General features: G+C 37.7%; 1 protein-coding gene across 4 annotated transcripts in view; it reads right to left on the bottom strand.

Annotated features, from left to right (window-relative positions):
* LOC6033904 (ankyrin repeat and KH domain-containing protein mask) overlaps positions 1-19,070 on the bottom strand; it is a 78,012-nt gene extending 58,942 nt beyond the window's left edge. The window contains exon 1 of one of the 4 annotated variants that reach the window (XM_038260352.1): positions 18,070-19,070. In XM_038260352.1, the coding sequence (XP_038116280.1) occupies positions 18,070-18,672 (603 nt within the window). In that variant the 5' untranslated portion in view covers positions 18,673-19,070. Of the gene's footprint in view, positions 1-6,090; positions 6,910-18,069 lie in introns of those variants that run through there. The other 3 variants (XM_001844241.2, XM_038260916.1, XM_038261391.1) reach the window with 3 other exon arrangements.

The raw sequence follows: 19,070 nt of genomic DNA, 5'->3' as shown, positions 1-19,070 counted from the left end.
CTCATGTAGACACGGCGACCACTGACAGAGTGTGAAAGTAGCTGAACGAGCACGTTTTCTCCACATGTTTCACACGGAGGGAAAACGATGATTTGTTAGTTTTTTTTTCTCCTCACTAATCCATAAGTAGTGGCAGAAAGAAAATAAAAGTATTGCCAACTCTTCGAAGAGGGCCCTCAATCGAATCGAGTTTCAAGGAAAAAAAGAAGACTTGAGCTCAACTAACTCGACGATGTCTCCACATCGCGACTTCAAATCAACTCCCCGACGCAAAGACTTGGGACCGATTATTGCATGTCGACGGGAGAGTAAAACGAGAACGGTGCTTCTGGTAATTACTAGAAAACGAGCTCAATTAGACTAAACAACAGAACTGGCACAGTCAGGCAGACAGACTTGGAAGGTTCGACCTAGCAGCGTTGGTTTGTCGTTTTGTTGTGTGAGAAAGAGTGGTTGATAAATAATAAATTAAATTGAAGTTCTAATTTTACGACAGTTGCTGGTTATATCCAAAAAAGCTTTCGAAAAGAGATGTGCAATACAACAATAAAGACGGCCAGCCCTACTGCGTTGTGTTTGCCGCAGAGAGGATATATGAACGGATCACATTTCACATAATCTACCGGGGAGGAAGGATGCATGGACATACCGTACCAAACGGTTACAGACTAAACTGAAACTAACGAAATTATGTCGTAACGTCAGCTTCCAACAAACTGCCGTTTACAAACCCAATTTATTTGGGCGACAGCAGCAAAAAAAATGTGGTTTGTTGGTCTACTATTAATTACACACTTATCTCGCACCAACCAATCCCCTCGTGACGACGACGACGACGATGATGATGATGCATTGCACACCAATACCAGAGCGAAATCTGCATGTGATGGTGACCATCCCACCGTGCCGGACGACGTGGATAGGCGGACGGTTTTTTGTTGTTGTTGTTGAGCCCAACTAGCGACTACTCTGCGCGGGTGGGTAATTTGCCCTTTTTGCTGTCAGACTTTGCAAATCTCGACGGAAACTAGCGATTATAGTGGGGATTTGGATGTGGTCTGGTCAGTAAACAGTGCTTAATGTACTAATGATTACTTGGAAATCTAATTGGTAAATACTGCAAAAGATTACCAAAATGACCGCACCAACATAAACTATTGAATTCATTGAGTATCGTTATCTCATGACAGGGTTGCCAAATGATACATGACAGAATAATGTTTCATAAAACATCAAAATCAAATCAAACCATCCACATTAACGACCCCCGGGTCTTTTGTGGTCTCTATTGCAAGTTTCTGCTCGAACCTAGGAGTCCGAAGGCTTGAATGGGGAGAGCACCCAAACCTCTTCTTACTCCAAGGAACCTTCCACCCCAGTGTTTGAACTGACGACCTTTGGATTGCGAGTCCAACCGCCGCCAGCGATTCCACCGGAGTACACGGAGAAAAAAGAGTTCCTAAAATCGTGAACAAGCGTTCATGAAAATGGGAACCTTGAACAAAGTGTTGAAATCCCATGGTACGATTTTGAAAAACACTTTGTTCGTGGTTCCCATTTTCATGAACGCTTGTTCACGATTTTGAGAACTCTTTTTTCTCCGTGTAGACTTGGTTTGGTGTGTTGTTTGTACTTATGGCATGAAGACGACTCCTACACCTGGAATGACTTAACGGCTTAACAACCAAGGCCGGGACCGACATTTTACTTCCTCATCCAATGGAATGTTGCAGCAGATGGGAATCGAACCCAGAATCATCCGCTTACAAAGCGGACAGCGTAACCATTCGGCCACGCACTGCCACTCCATAAAACATTCCATACGATTCATAATTTATCATGGTTTCACTAAACACTTTTTAAGTTGCTGTTCTACCACGGGAAATAGTTTACAAGTCTATAAAAGTATTTTGACTTGTTTGCAAACAATTTTTTTTCAGATTGTTTTGCATAGGTAAGTAAGGTGAACTGACTTGAAGAAGGATTATCAAACCTTTGATCTTCTTGAAGTTGTTTAAGTTCCACTCAAGAAGTATTCCTATGACAAGTCAGCGTTGCCAGATCTCCAATATCCTAGCTTTTGTTTTTGAAATGTGTAGTAAGATGATTTATACTGCTAGAAAATACACTTTTGCACACCCCAAAAATAACAACAATCTGTTGATAGTCATACTCAGATTACCAAATCCACGCCCCAACCACCTCGGCTATTTCACCGTCTTGAATTTATTTGCAATATTGCATGCGATTTTACTTAAAGTTTTAAAAAAATTTATCTCCACCACCAAACAACATTATTTATAAAAAAAACAATCTAATCTGACCTAATCTAATCTAACACAAACGTCACGTCTTTAAAGTACCTCCGAGAAACTCCGGAAATGCATTACAAAAATTAAACCGGCCAGCCCCACAGCATTGTGTTTACACCTCAAAATGAATTCTGAGTAGAGGGTGACGAGCGGGAATTCCCGGGAAATCGACCATTTTTGGCCCTCTCGATTCCCGGGAAATTTTAAACTTATAAATATCGAAGCAAAATTATATATAAACTAATCAGAAAATTATTTGGAAAATTCTTAATTGTTTTGAACATTGGATGTTCAAGTTTAAATAAACCAATTCTTCTCTTATCTTCTTATTCAGAAAGTGTAAATTTAAAATTCCAATAATTATAGTTGAGAGAACCCAAAAAAAAAAAAATGTGGAACCCAAAATTTATCTTAACAGTAATTCCCCACGAAAACAGCATGATTCAAAAAAAAAGTTCTCCGATCGGGCTCAAAAATTTTCTGGTTCCTTGGCCGAAATAGTTAGACCCGTATTTTTTTGTTAGGGCCATTAGGGTGACCTACGCCGTGTTAGGGTAGTCCGGAAAATAAATTTTTTTTTTAATCATCATTTTTCGCAAAAACCACTTTTTTCAAAAATCATATCTCCGCGACATTTCATCCGATTTTAGCTGTCTTAGACGCAAAAGAAAGGTGATTAGTTTGGCTATTCAGGAAAAATAGTAAGAAGTTTCAAAAATCTAGCTTAACATTTCAAAAGGTAGTATGAAAACTTAAAATGCTGTTTTGAAGGTCTCGGGATCAAAGAGCCTATGTCTGAAAATATTTTTATCGGATTTCTCGGAAATTTTCACATAAGTTATCAAAAAATGGTAAAATTATGCTTTCGATACTTTGAGATACAATTTTATGAAAATAAAAACTGGGGGTTTCGACGCGCCACGCGCAAAAATGGAAAATTGACGAAAACGGAAAAAATCAACTTTTTTCACTAAAACTGCGATAACTTGAAAATTTCAGCGATAACCTATACGTACCAAAAGTTGCGTATTTCAATTAGGAAAATTTTGGTACCCTAATGGCCTATCTACAATCACTTAGCTTAGAAAATTTCACTTAGCTTAGGAATTTGAATCAATGGAAATGAATCTGAGTTTCTACAATGGAAAAGTAATCAAATTAGAAACTGACGTTTGGTTTGGAAAATTTCAAAATCTACGATAAGTTGACGTTTCCATATCAAAGGTAAACAAACAACTGCATAGCAACGTATATCAGCCCAGCAAGTTTTCTAAGTTGATTGTGGATGACGAACGTAAGTTGCAGACTTTCCTAAGTAACTACTTTACTTAGATGTTCTAAGCTAAGTGATTGTAGATAGGCCATAACATGTATAGGTCATCGCTGAAATGTTCAAGTTATCGCAGTTTTAGTGAAAAAAGTCGATAGGCTCTTTGGTCCCGAGACCTTCAAAGAGCATTTTATGTTTTCATACGAGCTTTTCAAATGTTAAGCTAGATTTTTGAAACTTCTCACTATTTTTCTCAAATAGCCAAACTAATCACCTTTCTTTTGCGTCTAAGACAGCTAAAATCGGATGAAATGGCGCGGAGCTATGTTTTTTTGAAAAAATGTGGTTTTTGGCGAAAAATGACGAAAATGGCCATTTTTCGGACCACCCTAACACGGCGTATGTCACCCTAATGGCTAAACAAAAAAATACGGGTCTAATTATCTGGCCAAGGAACCTCCAGAAAAATTTAGTGCCCGATCGGAGAACTTTTTTTCGTACTGTTTTCGTGGGGAATTGCTGTTAAAGTATACTTAGCAGTTACACCTCTGAAATGAAATTTGAAGTTTTTTTAATATGATTTTTATTTATTATTTCTAAGCGGGTAAAGCTTTTTCAAAATAAGTTCAATTTCCATATCCTCTCTCGAGTATAGCAATCCTCATGAGTCTCTAAGTAAATTTCGCTGTATCAAGGTATTTTTTTTTTTATTTTAATAAGTCATTTTGAGTTTTTGAGGTTGACTCCATATTAAAAATATATTTGGGGAAAAAAAACTCTGGCAATCTTTGTAAAGTAATTGTCCGCCAATTGTGAACATTCGGGGTTTCCTTATAACTGTAAATATTTCTTCAATGAATATTTACAGTTGACCTTGAAAAGGAAAAAAAACAAGTTTAAATTGTTGTTTGAGTCGTGATTTAACATATTGCAAAAATACCGATACAGAGAAATTATATATTATTCGTAAACATTTTAAACTAAAATTCCCAGTCAGTCCCAGAGTCCCAAAAAGCTCAATAAACAATCTTGTAACTGCAGATTTAGAAGAAAAAAAATAATCATAAGGTGGATAAAGTTCCTCTAAGTAATTAGGATACTTCATTAAACGTTTCATAGAATTAGTAAGAATCAATTGTAAGTAAATTCATAAAAAAAAACTTATTTTTTACTTTTATTTTAAATTATTGCCACTATTAGCATGGTAAAAAAATAACTTCCGGGTCCCGAGAATTCCCGGGAAATGGCCAAATTCTACTCTCGATTCCCGGGAAATTGAAAATCTCGAGAATCGTCACCCACTAATTCTGAGCAAGGATCACATGTCAGAGAATCTACAAGAGAGGAAGGATGCGTGGACATACCCCGCTTTCAGTCAGAGCTAAACTAAATCTGACGAGATCTTCAGCATAAAAATTTGTAAAATTTTCGATTAGGTCATAGTAAATTTTATTTGAAGAGTATATCTTTCCCCTCTCCCTTCAAAATTCCTCCAAACAATTAGGGTGCTTGAAGAAATCTAAAATTGAAATTTTCATTGAAAAACATAAGTTTTCCAGTTTATTTTTTTGAATTTTAATTTGATTTTTTCTTGGTTTGTTTTTGTTTGTTTCTGATAGTTTGGTTAATTCTACCACCTCCTAACATTAACTAAGCATTATCTTTCATTAAAGATCAAAAACTGGTGGAAAATTTGATTTTTAATTCATTTTTAGGTTGAAGCCGGGGATCGCGTTGTATAGTCGTAAAAGTTTGTGGTTTTTTTTCATAATTTAATTGATAATTTGCATTGATTTTTTTTCTACAGTAGCAAAACTGTAAAAATGAATAAAGCTATTTGTAATATTTTGATATTGAAATCTTAAAATCTATTTTACAGTGCACCAAAGCACAGCAATGCATTCAAACACCATAAAAAAATGAAGCAGCCAGGCCTACTGCATAAAGTTAACCGCAGAGATGATTCGTTGAAATTAACTGATTTTTATATTAAAATGAATGTTACATGTTATTGTAAATCTCTATATAAGTTTGAGATTAAGTTGTGTCATAAAGTATTTCAATGTTATAATTAGTTTAAACAACTGTATAGCAATTTCCCCAGAAGAAGCAACATTTCTAGATAACCTGTAACTCTGTTGACTAGCAAATTTCGACAGAAATAATTCAGATATTCTTCAGATATCGTGATTGCCACAACACGAAAGGATCAATTTCCAAGAAAAGAGTACCCAACTAAACCTCCTTCAAACTTAAAAACATCACTCAAAAAACGTGGCCCCATGATGTTTGCCATTCGGACAACATTGACTGTGCAAGTCGACAGTGGAAAGTTTCCTGCTCTTGTCTCGTTGTTTACAACTAATCGACCTCGTTGTCCGCACCGCCCTGCCCCTACTTAATCTCTACCTCGTCCGCGAGTACAACACTACACACTAAACATGCCGTTTTTACACGGGGAGGTAGATCCTTCAAATCGGGTAATCCAGAGCAATTTGGGGGCAGCACCTTTTTGTCGGCCAGCAGCGATTCCACCTTTTCACAGCGATTCACCATAATCTTTTTGCTTCACAGCCCTTTGGTTGCACCTTCCACAAGAATCGATCTCTTCAACCAGATATTTTCACTTTGCACAGTCCACCAGCAGCTCACTCAATCCACCGACGAGTGAGTGGAGGCCATTTTCTAGCACTGCTCAATTCTCAGACAAGTTTGCCCTGTCTCGTCCGTCCACACACCACACACTCGAGTTTCTTCTGCACTTGCCCCCCCTCAACTACTCGTGGTAGCGATTCTTCAATGATCCGTGTACTCTTCCTTCCTCAAGCCGGATTACAGAGTTCTTTTCTTCTGACGGAATGCTTCGGGAACCGTCCAGCAGGCAATCCCTACCGAAATCCAAACCTTCACCGTCGTAATCAGGTGGCACCCCGTCCAAAATCACTGCACTGCACTTTTTCACGCTCTGTCTCACTCCGGCTACCGTCCCGTTCGTGGTTCGTTTCTTGCCGGTTTGCTGTCTCACTCTTCTGTCCCGTACACTTCACACACGCACACTAGCTCGACGTAAATATCTACTGCTGAAACCATTACCATCGAAGAACAACCCGATGTACGAACCGACGACCGACTGATGGTCAATCACTAATCGCTGTCCCATGAGTCATGACCATGTCTGTCTGTCCCACCGCGCACTGCACAAAGAAGGTCGGAGATATCTAGGACACGTCACGCGAGAACCGTCTCGAGGGATTCCCAAACACGAAACACACCTTCCAGGACTCGATCGATTCCACCCTCCCATTACCGGACTAGGACCGGGGACGAAAAAAGGACACACGTACGAGAGACAACGTCAAAATCGCGAACCGTCTAAAGGTAGCGGTATGCGTGAGATCCGGCCGGATGCACCAATACCAGCGCATCCATTATAACCACATTCCGGGGCGAACGCACCAATACACACCGATTCTTCCGAGTTGCCGGCATATTGGTGGGATGTCCCAAACTACACTACTACCCACATACAGGACAATCCGCGACGACGACGACGACGGAACATCAGACCGACGGTCAGATCTTCACGGCGATGGGATTGAGCAATCGGCTGGCAACACTGCCGGAAGGTCGTTTCACCAACGAGTCCAAATTGGTGGTCACCAAACTGGACCGCGCCAACACCCCACCGCAGCGCCCCTGTTCGGGTGTGAAAGTCGGCTCGACACCAACATTTTCAAGGGAAATGCAGGAATAACATTAGCGGTGGTGCGGCCAAGAAGAAGACGAACCTGAAAGACAACATACGGTCGTCGTGTCTCGCGCAGAGGCAGCAAAATTTCATACCTCTTTCGCTGCGTTCGACGGTGGACCGTGTCGGTATTAAACTGGATGCTAGTATGCGTGAGATGTTGGTGGACTTTGCCGGTACCAATACACCGCAGCGAGCAGAGTTTATTATGGAACGACGTATACGTACGTACAGCAGCAGGGCACGTACGAACGGGGCAGCAGTGGTGCCAACCACGGTCGTGATGACCATCAAAACATTGGGTGGTCGTCGTCGGTCACTAGTCAATACTGTCTCATCTGTTATGGAAAGTTTTTGGAAACTTAGTAGCGAAGACTGTTGTAGATTTAGCGATACTTCACATAGACGCCCTTGCTTCTACATTGAAAATCAATGATCAATCAGATCAAAACCTGAAAGAGAATGAAGTCATTCGGTTGAGGAGATCCCCACGTAGATTCTTTCGTTCTCAAGCTAAACCCCTTTCAACGAATCATATTAACGTTAAACTTTACGCAGTAGGCCTGGCCATTCCAATGGTTATCGTAAATGAATCTATTTTTGGGTTTTAACGAAAATCCAACGAAAGGAATCTCTCAAATCTCACGTGACATTTTGTCGAAGGCGCAGCCAGTGTCGGACTAACATTCCTATCCACTTCACGGTGATCTTTCTACTGGTCGTAGCCAGCGCCGGTATCGATTAGCAAGATACGGGGCATTTGTGAGAGTTGCGAAGTGTTGATGATTGATCCCTACTCTTCAACTGTGGTTCACAGATCAATGTTTTTACAGTCACTTTTTCGATTGTTTGCTTGTTTTTCATATTTTATGCTATAAAATGGCATCAGTATCACTCAAATTGTAAAAAAATGCGTAGATGCATATTCTGGGAGACTAGAAAAATTTCTGCATACTTCTTTTTAGGTTTTAGGTAAAAAACACAGCCAAAGTTGACCCCTAAAAAAATACATTTTTAAAAACATTGGCAAAGTCACTTAAAACAAGAGCAACTCTCTACGAAATCGGCCGATTTCGACCATTTTTATTTTTTGTATTTTTTGATTTGACTCAAACTTGGTGGGGCCTTCCCTATGACCAAATAAGCTATTTTGTTTCAATGGTTCACCCATACAAGTCTCCATACAATTTTGGCTGCTGTCCATACAAAAATGGTATGTAAATATTCAAACAGATGTAACTTTTGAGTGAATTTTCTGATCAATTTGGTATCTTCGGCAAAGTTGTAGGTATTGTTGAGGACAATTGAGAAAAAAATAGGTACACGGAAAAAAAAATTTGCAGATTTTTATATCAACTTTTTTTTCACTAAAACTCAATTTCCCAAAATACGTATTTTTTAATTTTCGAGATTTTTTGATATGTTTCAGGGGACTAAATCTGCCGCCAAGTCATGAATTTTTGAAAAATAGTGATTTTTGTAAAAAAATCAAAATTTCATGCAAAAACAAATTTGAAGTTATTTTTTAATGCAAAATTGAATTTGCAATCGAAAACTACTCTACAATTTTTTTGATAAAGGGCTTCGTTTTCAAGATATAGCCACCGAAAGTTTGATTTTTGCAAAATATGTGCAGTTTTTCGATTTTTTAAAATAGTGACCATGAGCGACCATTTCTAAAAATATTTTTTTTGAAAAGTTCAGAAAATTTGCTATAAAATTGTCTAAGAGACATTGAAGATTGGACCTCGGGTTGCTGAGATACAGCCGCTTTAAGAAAAAGAATCACGAAAATTGAAGTTTTCTAAGTCTCACCAAAACAACCCACCATTTTCTAATGACGATATCTCAGCAACTAATGGTCCGATTTTTAATGTTAATACATGAAACATTCGTGAAATTTTCCGATCTTTTCGAAAAAAATATTTTGAAAAAAAAATAAATCAAGACTGACATTTTAAATGGGCGTAATATTCATTGTTTGGCCCTTTTAAAATGTTAGTCTTGATTTATTTATTTTCAAAATATTTTTTTCGAAAAGATCGGAAAATTTTACGAATGTTTCATGTATTAACATTAAAAATCGGACTATTAGTTGCTGAGATATCGTCATTAGAAAATGGTGGGTTGTTTTGGTGAGACTTAGAAAACTTCAATTTTCGTGTTTCTTTTTCTTAAAGCGGCTGTATCTCAGCAACCCGAGGTCCAATCTTCAATGCCTCTTAGACAATTTTATAGCAAATTTTCTGAACTTTTCAAAAAAAATATTTTTAGAAATGGTCGCTCATGGTCACTATTTTAAAAAATCGAAAAACTGCACATATTTTGCAAAAATCAAACTTTCGGTGGCTATATCTTGAAAACGAAGCCCTTTATCAAAAAAATTGTAGAGTAGTTTGCGATTGCAAATTCAATTTTGCATTAAAAAATAACTTCAAATTTGTTTTTGCATGAAATTTTGATTTTTTTACAAAAATCACTATTTTTCAAAAATTCATAACTTGGCGGCAGATTTTTTGACCATGTTTCTCGATAGCTCAAAAGTTGCGGATTTTAGTCCCCTAAAACATATAAAAAAATCTCGAAAATCAAAAAATACGTATTTTGGGAAATTGAGTTTTAGTGAAAAAAAAAGTTGATATAAAAATCTGCAAATTTTTTTTCCGTGTACCTATTTTTTTCTAAATTGTCCTCAACAATACCTACAACTTTGCCGAAGACACCAAATTGATCAGAAAATTCACTCAAAAGTTACAGCTGTTTGAATATTTACATACCATTTTTGTATGGACAGCAGCCAAAATTGTATGGAGACTTGTATGGGTGAACCAATGACACAAAATAGCTTATTTGGTCACAGGGAAGGCCCCCACAAAGTTTGAGCCAAATCAAAAAATACAAATAAAATCCATTTCCGGTTTTGGTAGAGAATTGCTCATAAGTAAAACTACCAACCCACAAATTTTCTAAAATTTTAAGAGTTCTTCTTTCCAATTCTTTTGAAAGATCAAAAATTGGTTGAAAAATTGATTTTCAGCGATTTTTTAAATCGAAGCCCGTCTAAACGCTGGGTTGGGTTGTAGAGGGTTAAGGAAACTTCTCGGCTTGAGACATTAATTTCAATTGCTCGACTGTAGCTAGCTTAAATTGAATGATCAATAAGTTATAGGGTGACCATAAAAATGGGAAGTTGCAGGGAAATGAATTTATTACAAGAATCTCAGATTTTTCCCAAATTTTCCTAATTCCTGGTCCAACTAATGATCAGTTTGGTTTTAAATAAAATTTGGTAATACATTGAATAAAAATCATTTGAAGGCCTCTGGCCGTTTTATAAAATGTTATAAAAATATTAGCAAATTCTTTTCAATAAGAAATCAATAGTGCAGATATGGCAACCCTGCAAAAAAAACTATTATAACTTAAGTGAAATGGTACAAAACTTTCATGTGCCCAGAGTTTTTAATGAACTAGATGTTCCAGTCTAAATAAGACAACGTTATGCAATCACAATTGAAGTGGTAACGTTTATTTTTTTTTTTTTTTTTTTTTTTTTTGGGAGGGTGATCCAGTCGCACATCGTTGATGTCGAAACCTCTAAACTGGGCCCTCGTCCTGTCACGTCCGTCAGTAGTCTTGTCGTACATTACAACTAGAATCAGATCTGCCAATGAATTAGTACACTTCGACCAAATAAACACTGACGCTGTATGGATCTGACTCTAGAATAAATGCACAGTTGTGTGTTATTTATAAGTCCAAAATGTTCAATTATTCATATAAGTCCAAATATTCATTTGCGGATAACTACATAACTTGAATTGAATACAAGATTTAAAGCAACCTATCCGAAAGCTACTCTTATCTTAATTCCCCGACATTTTAATTATTAATAAAAAAAACGTTTCTTTTAAAACCTGTCTGGCTTCTTTTTAAAAAACAAAAAAAAAATAACAGTTGATATTTTACAAGTCGTGAATTGAAAAAGAGACGACCATTTGTTCGTCAGAATTCCAGTAGATCCTCGATTCGCAACAATGGTCGATACAATCATAATCCGGCAACCGTTAGTTCAACAGATCAACGAATTTAGTCCGATATCATTTCACTATTGATTGATCGAGACTCTATGGAAATTTTGACAAATCAGAATGGTTTTTATGCTACTTGAATCAAAATCACCGATTCTGATAGAATTACTAAATTCACTGTTACTAATTTTGTCCCTAAATAACTAAAGGCAAAGTATAAAAAGTTGATATTTATAGTTAAAATCCTAAATTCTACAAACACTATTTTTTTAAACCCGCATCCTAACCTGACACCCACATTAAGATAGGGAAAAATCACATATGTAGCGGTTCATTGTACAAATGTGATATTTCTACCGGCCATCGATTAAGCCCTGAGACTACGCCAAAGTGGGTTCTCGCAGCATGAAGTGGTGTCCATGTGTAAAAATGGAAGCTTCAGCAATATACTGAACACTTCGATTTTAATTCCACATCGAATCAAATCATACTCTTTGCCAAACAAGCATCAAACCTATGACACTCATTATGACAAAGCCCAGGGACAATTGAAGTGGTAACGTTTATAAAGTAATTTTATCTAAATTTGTCTGAGCTACAAATGTTCGTAATGTGACTCAAGAACCCGTACGTTCAAATAGGGTTGCCAAATATTTTTACTCCATGATTCATTGAGATGAATTCACGAGTCAATATCCATAAGTGTGGCATGATGAAAACCGGTTATTATTTTCATCAAAATGTCGGTTTCTAGAAAGTTAATACGAAAGTATATAAATATAAACTAAGTGCTCATAACTTTAAAACTTCATGTCCAATTTTCTATCTTTTCATCAAAGTTTTTAAAATTATAAAGAAATGGGATTTATTCCAAGAAAGGCAAAACAAAAGAAAATTCATTTTGTATTCCACAGTTTGTATTATATTATTTTATTAAAAAAGAGCATTTCTGCCTACTATCTGTCTGGCCTAACGAAATTGGCAACACTTCCCTGTCTTACAAAAACACAGAACAAACTGAAACCCGACTGTCTGTCACCAGGCTACCCAAATCAAGCCATTTCCTCGAAAACATTCTAGCCAACGACTTTGGAGTATTCTCTACATTCTGGCTCATGTTATATCACACATTAGCCCTCTTCCATGCTTAGTAGGATAAGGGAAAAATCGGCGAAAAATCCGCTTCTCGAGCCAAGAAAGAAAATCGATCGACGCGTCGTCGAGAACAGCAACTCAGCAAAACATCAGAAAAGTAGATTCCTTTCTTCGCTCTCCAGAGTCCATGTGGAAGATATTTTGTAATGGTGGCTGGCGAAACCAAGTTTCGACGAACGATGCGAAACGAAAGAAACGACGACGACGACGACGGTGATGGTGGAGCAGTGAGAAAAAACTAAATAAAATAAACGGAATTTAATCGTGCAGGCCACACACAACCAGACCTTGCTTTCGTTGGCACTGGCTGATGGGGAGAAACACTGGATGTGGATAGTGTTGAAAGATGAGATTTTGAAATTGTATTTAACAGACAATCAAATCTTAGTAAATGGCAAAACCATGTCATTATATGAATCTTTACACCGAATAGGTCAGGGGTGACCAAAGTATGGCCCGCGGGCCAAACGTGGCCCGCGAGGTGATTTTTTGTGGCCCGCGGACCCATTTTGAATAATAATGTAAAATGGCCCGTTGACCACTTGTCAAGTGATTCTATACTTTTCCAAAATCAAGGTTCATTTTGAACTTTTTTATGATAATCTTTTTTTATTTTTTGTTAGTAAAAAATAATGAGGTTTCAATATTTTGATACCCAATTAAGGACAAAAATATGTTGTTCAAAGATCTTAATAATTGAAACAATTTCACAAGTTTCGAAGGTAGTAGAACTAGTAAACTTTCATAATACATTTTTGGAAATATTTATAAAACGTTTAAAGTTCACTTACGTAGAAATCTTTAATAATTGCAAGAATAATAGTATTCTATATTAATTTAAAAGTCATAATGACCCTTTCATGAACTGACCTTTAAACTTACTGTGTACTTAGAAACCTTCCCTCGGGTTTCGAACTCATGACAGCTGGATAACAAGTCAGACAAAATATTAAAATCGAAGAAATAAGGCTGTTGCAACTATTTTACAATTTATCGACCAACCCTCTCCTCACCCAATTATTAAGAATTGGCTCAAAAAATAAATTAAAAAAACCTCAAAAAATCAACAGAAATATAAGTGCAATCAACTGAAATCAATTAAAAATGCATTCCTCTGCGTTTGGTATCATTTGAGAATGTTCGGGTTATTTATTCAAAAGTAATTTGAATGTTAGTGAATTTTCGATGTATAATGTTTTTTCGTTAAAATGTTTTTTTTTTGTTGAATCTTCCTTTTTTTTTTAATAATGATTTGAATTTATATTTACTTGTTCCTAAAACATAAAATCCTAAACATAAAATCTAAACACAAAAATTTGATTAATATCACAAGTACATTCAGCTTAAATTTTAAATGAAAAAAGTGTTTTAAAATTCATTATATACCTGTCAAGTTGATTGCAAAATCATAAATTTCCAAAATTTCTAAGTTTTGAAGAAAATTTTATTTTTGGAAGAAAAAAAGATTTTGTGGTGCTGAACATAGTAATTTCATAAAAGTTCAAAATATTTTTAAACAAGCCCAAACAAGCTAAATAATATTATCAATGCAGAAAAAATAATTTTAGATTATTTTGAGTTGATTAGACTTCTATTTCCATCGAAATTTTCCAGTTTTGTGAAAAAAAAATTTTGCCCCCTGAATTTTTCGAACCAATTTTGAAGGGAAGTGACATAAACTTTGAAAAATATTTGAAACTGCCTTACTTCGAATTAAAGAAAATGTTCAAAAAACAATTAAAGATGTATTTTCAATTATTTTAAATTAAAATAACGGAATTTCGTTTATTTAAATTACTTATTTTGCAAATTTGGCCCGCAAGCTCATTTGGGCTTCAAATTTGGCCCGGCCTTTAAAAACTTTGAGCACCCCTGGAATAGGTAGATCATGATCTGGCAACCTGTTACAAGATACCTACTTTAGGATTGGTTTACTTTACTAAGCAATCGAATCCAGAAGGGAAAATATAGACTGATTAAAGATGTTCGCGATGTCTTGTCCTGTGTTTCATTCCCATCTGAGTCCAACGATCATGTTTTTGAACTCAAAGAATACTGGAATGTTTAAAATCGATTAAATCACGGCAGGGTTTGATCCCCGTCCTTTGGATTGGAAAGACAAAATGCTATCCACACAACCGTTTAAGGCTTGTGAGCATTAGAAGGAACTAGAGTGGTATAGAACCCAAAAATCGGGCAAGATTAATACATTTGCATAACTCATAGGTGCATTTGTATTTGCATCTACATTATCACGCTCCTTAGACCATTATCCTTCTCAAAATCGTTCAACTCCCAGCGAAACTTACTTGGGGATACTCTGGAGCAGGGTTAACAGGTCAAAATTTGAAAAATCAGGCAAAGTATCGATTAAAAATCTGGAAAAATCTGGCAGACAAAAATCTTACAATTCTGAATAATGAAGATGAGGTAGAATATGAATTAATTCATAAGTTTGTAGAATTCAAATGTTTTAACTAATTAAAATGGCCTAAAAATGTTGAATTTACATTCACTTTAAGCAAAACTCATTCTAAATTTTATGATTTTCAATAAAATTCGCTCATTTTTATCAGAAAGTTGTTCAAAACTGGCATTAAGTGAAAAATCTGGCAAAATCTGTCAATATCTGGCACAGAGAAGGTTGAATCTTTATTCTGGCTGACACTTGAAAAATCTGGCATTCCCAGATTTATCTGGCAACCCTGCTCTGGAGATTTTCCCTTTTCCCTTTGAAAAAGTGGAGCGTCAACCATCTTGCAAATGGTGTTGTTACGAGGGGAACTGCTTGAAATCAATGTTTTCAAACATATTTGGCAAATTTGAAACACATTTGATAGCAAACTGTGGCAGTGTAGACCAAAAGAGCGCCGCGCTGGTATTTTGTTAGATCCTCTCCTCTCTGAGCATATTCGTTTGTGACTCGGAGCGTCGGACGAAGTAGACGAAGAAATTCACGAAGTATTTGTATCGCAGTGTGAAGCGATTGACCAAGTCGCTGGCAGCTAGCGAGTCGTGTTTACTCACGAATGGTCGTGAGCAATGCTTGAAAAGGGATCTATCACTGAACGGGACTGCTCGATATTCGATAGAACTTTCAGTCAGCGATCATTTCCCAAAACGATATTTGATCGCTGACACACAACGCCTATCATGACCGTCATTGCTTGGCGACGGTCGATGAACGTAAACACGAAGACAAAACGAACGAAAAATGAGCACCACTCAAGCAGCCGCCTGAACGAGACAACTTGCTCTTTCTCTTTCTCTCGTTTTTGTCTCTCTCTTCCTAGTGTATGCCGCGTGGTGACAGGAGTCATATGATTGCTATCATTGGAGAGATGATCGGAATCTCGGTAGAATGTCAAACGAACGCTCTCTAGGCGATTTTTCTCCTGGAGGGAAGGCAATGATTGTGTGAGTGACTTTGCGTAGCACTCATTCCTTTGTGTGTGAAACGAACGAAAGCAGAATGTAAAAATCAGGTTGTATCACAAAAAAAGTCGAAATTTCTCAAGCCCTGGTCGTGAGCAGCGATGGAATAATCATCATCAAAAGAAAATCTTTGGACGTTCATCAAGAGAAAAAAATCCGAAGGGAGCATGGCTCTCCTCTCTCGCGCACGAATGATCGGTAAAAGGGATTTAAAAAAAAAAAATCATCATCTTGATTATTCGGCGGAACATTTTTTTCACTACTACACTTGCAAGAGTAACGTCACACGTTGAAAAATGACCTGTCACATTTTGTAGATGGCCAATGTGTGTAAACAAATTGAAATAAATATTTTTAGGTGGTGCTGACAAGGAAATTCACAAAAAATCAACAGCAGATTGATTTTCTTGGAGAATTTCGGGAGCGATTTTATTTTGCGTGATTTGTCTCCTCTCTCTTTTCGCGGGTTAAAAGAGTTCGCAAGCGAAATTGATTGTTTTGCGATTATTCCATCCCTGGTCGTGAGTGATTTCTGATCTTTGAGTAAAAAACCAGGACCCTTGGTTGGAAGTCTGACTTGTTTTATGTAACTTTATCAATGTTTTCAAAAATGCTTTTTTTTATCAGGGGTCAACTCAGGGCAGGCTGTTCATTACAAAGACTCTCTATATTTTTTGAAAAATAAATTTTGTAATGTGTCCCAGACTATGCCACTACGTAATTTTCTACAATTTCAATGACAATTTCATGGTAGAAAAAATAAATAAGGCATAAATAAAAAAAAAGTAATTATAGGAGACAGTAGAATAAGCCAAATAAATTCAGAAACAAACATACACTAAGCAAGAAAAATAAAATTAAAATACTATAAATTGAATGAAAAAATAAATAAAAAATTAAACAAGAGAAGAAAGGTTATTCGAAGAGCAAAAGTTGCTTAAAATGACTTCCTGATCTGGCCGCAGGGCATAAAAAGGAGGATGAGATTTCAAACGCTAATCTTCGTCCAGTCAATTAAAAAATAGCACAATTTATGCACCGTTCAATTCAAAATTTTGTCAGCAATTTGCTATCAAACTCTCAAAAACGGCTCCATTGTTTAGCCATTAAAAACGCAAACCTTAAAAATATTTTCAAAGTGCTTAGAGCAGCCAAGCAAATTGCGCTTCCCTAACGCCGACGAGAACTTCAAGTACCTTGATTGCATCCAATTGACCACCGATAGAGCGTTTCCCCAACACGGACGTGAACTTCAAGTACTTAGAAACCTTATCCTATCATTCAATTTCCAGTACCTCTTGATATGAACTAAACTGACATGAACTACGTTATTCAACGCCATTCTGACGAGTTTCCTTATTCTGACGTTTTTTTTATTCTTAACTTATTTTGCGATCAGATTAAGACCGAGGATCAAGACACCTTGCACTCCATACTTCGTGATAATGTACGAGGGTTACTTGATCCAAACGGGCCTTACAGGTCTTGAACCTGGGGATGTATTCGGAGAAAATCTGCCACAGCTCAGCCGAATTGTGTTATTTTGACGTTACCAACGTAAAATCGTTTCCCAAACACAGACGTTAATTTCAAGTACCTAGAACTGGGTCGTTATGACAACTGACGTGGTTGTTAAGGTATCTACGATACAGCAACAATTACTCAAGGAAATCTTTGTTTGGCCAACTTTATTGAGTAAGCCAATCAAGTTTTAATCAATTCAAAATAATATCTTCGTCAGACAAAAAAAGTTATGCATCCAATAGACTATCGTATAAATTTCCATCAAAAACCTAACGTTTGTGAAATTTATTCTTTCAAGAACCTTCCACACAGATTGACCCCAGAGTTACGAGACCATCCCCTCTGCTCCTTCGCCGCCGACCAAAGCGGGTGACGGCGGGGAGGAAGGTGTGCAAACACACGTACAACACACTCACTCACGCTCTCACACACAAACACAAAGGAAACTTGGTCGGTCCGTCCAGCTGCCACACACAAAGCAGCAGACACCGATTTCGAGAAGGAGGAGGAAAAAAATCCGCAAAAGAACGAATGGAATTAACAAAAAAAAAAACGAACGGGATTGCCGTTTCTTCTTGTCTGGCAGAACATTACCTCCGACACCGATTCCTCGTCCGATTCCGACGAGTCCGACACGCGGGGCTGGAACTCGGAGAACGTCGTCTCCGTGTCGGACTTGGCCGGGGACGAGTGGCCGCTGGACTGCTGCTGCTGTCTCGTTCCTCCACCGCTCCCACCGGATGTTCCGGAATTGTTGGCGGAGGTGGTGGAGTTGTTGTTGTTGCTGGTCGCCGAAGTGGACATTGTTTTAGCATTGCTAGGACCACTTCCGGCGGCGGGAGGTGAAGCTGCCGTCGTTGCTGTTGCAACTTCCGGTTGCTGAACACGACACAAATTATTTTGCTGCTGCTGTTTCGGATTCGACGGGTTCCCAGTGCCTACTGAGACTCCGTTATTACCAACACCACTGCAGCTGCTGCTGCCACTAACACTAGTTACTACACTACCACACTGATGATGATTATTGGATGACGACGTCGACGTCGAAGTAGGCTGCTTTTGCAGGGCCTTCGAATTATTCGATTGATTCACCTTTTTTACCCCACTTGCCCCCCTCGTCGCCTGCTGCTGCTGCTGGTTTGACCCCCGGTTCTTCACTAGGCTGCTGCTGCCGGAGGACTGTTCCGCATTCTGCATCTTGGCCAACTCCGGAGTCGGCCAATCCGCCCCGCGTCAACCACCCACGTAATCGGTTCCGCCGCGCGACTAGTCAAACCGACAAACCCCACTCCGAACGATGTGGAAAATTACCTCCGGAAGAAAGAAAAAACGGTTCCGAACGGAGAAGAAAAAAAAATGGGACCAGCAGAGAAAGGTTTCTTTTCAGAGACGATTCTTTTGCACTTTGCCTTCACTTCGGGTGCCTTCTCTACTGCGTGATGTCCGCAAAACTGTTCTTCGACCGACGACGACGGGCTGCGGCTCTCTCTTGGGGTGCGCGACTACCTTTTGAAAATGGCGTGTGACCAATGTCAAATTATAATACAGAAATCCAAAAACTTTTTTGGCCGATTCATACAAAATACTACAGTTTT

Source organism: Culex quinquefasciatus, chromosome 1 (assembly GCF_015732765.1).
Source record: "Culex quinquefasciatus strain JHB chromosome 1, VPISU_Cqui_1.0_pri_paternal, whole genome shotgun sequence".
NCBI classification, from domain to species: Eukaryota; Metazoa; Arthropoda; class Insecta; order Diptera; family Culicidae; genus Culex; species Culex quinquefasciatus.
Note: the sequence above shows the minus strand (reverse complement) of the source record. Positions and strands in the feature narration are given on the sequence as shown.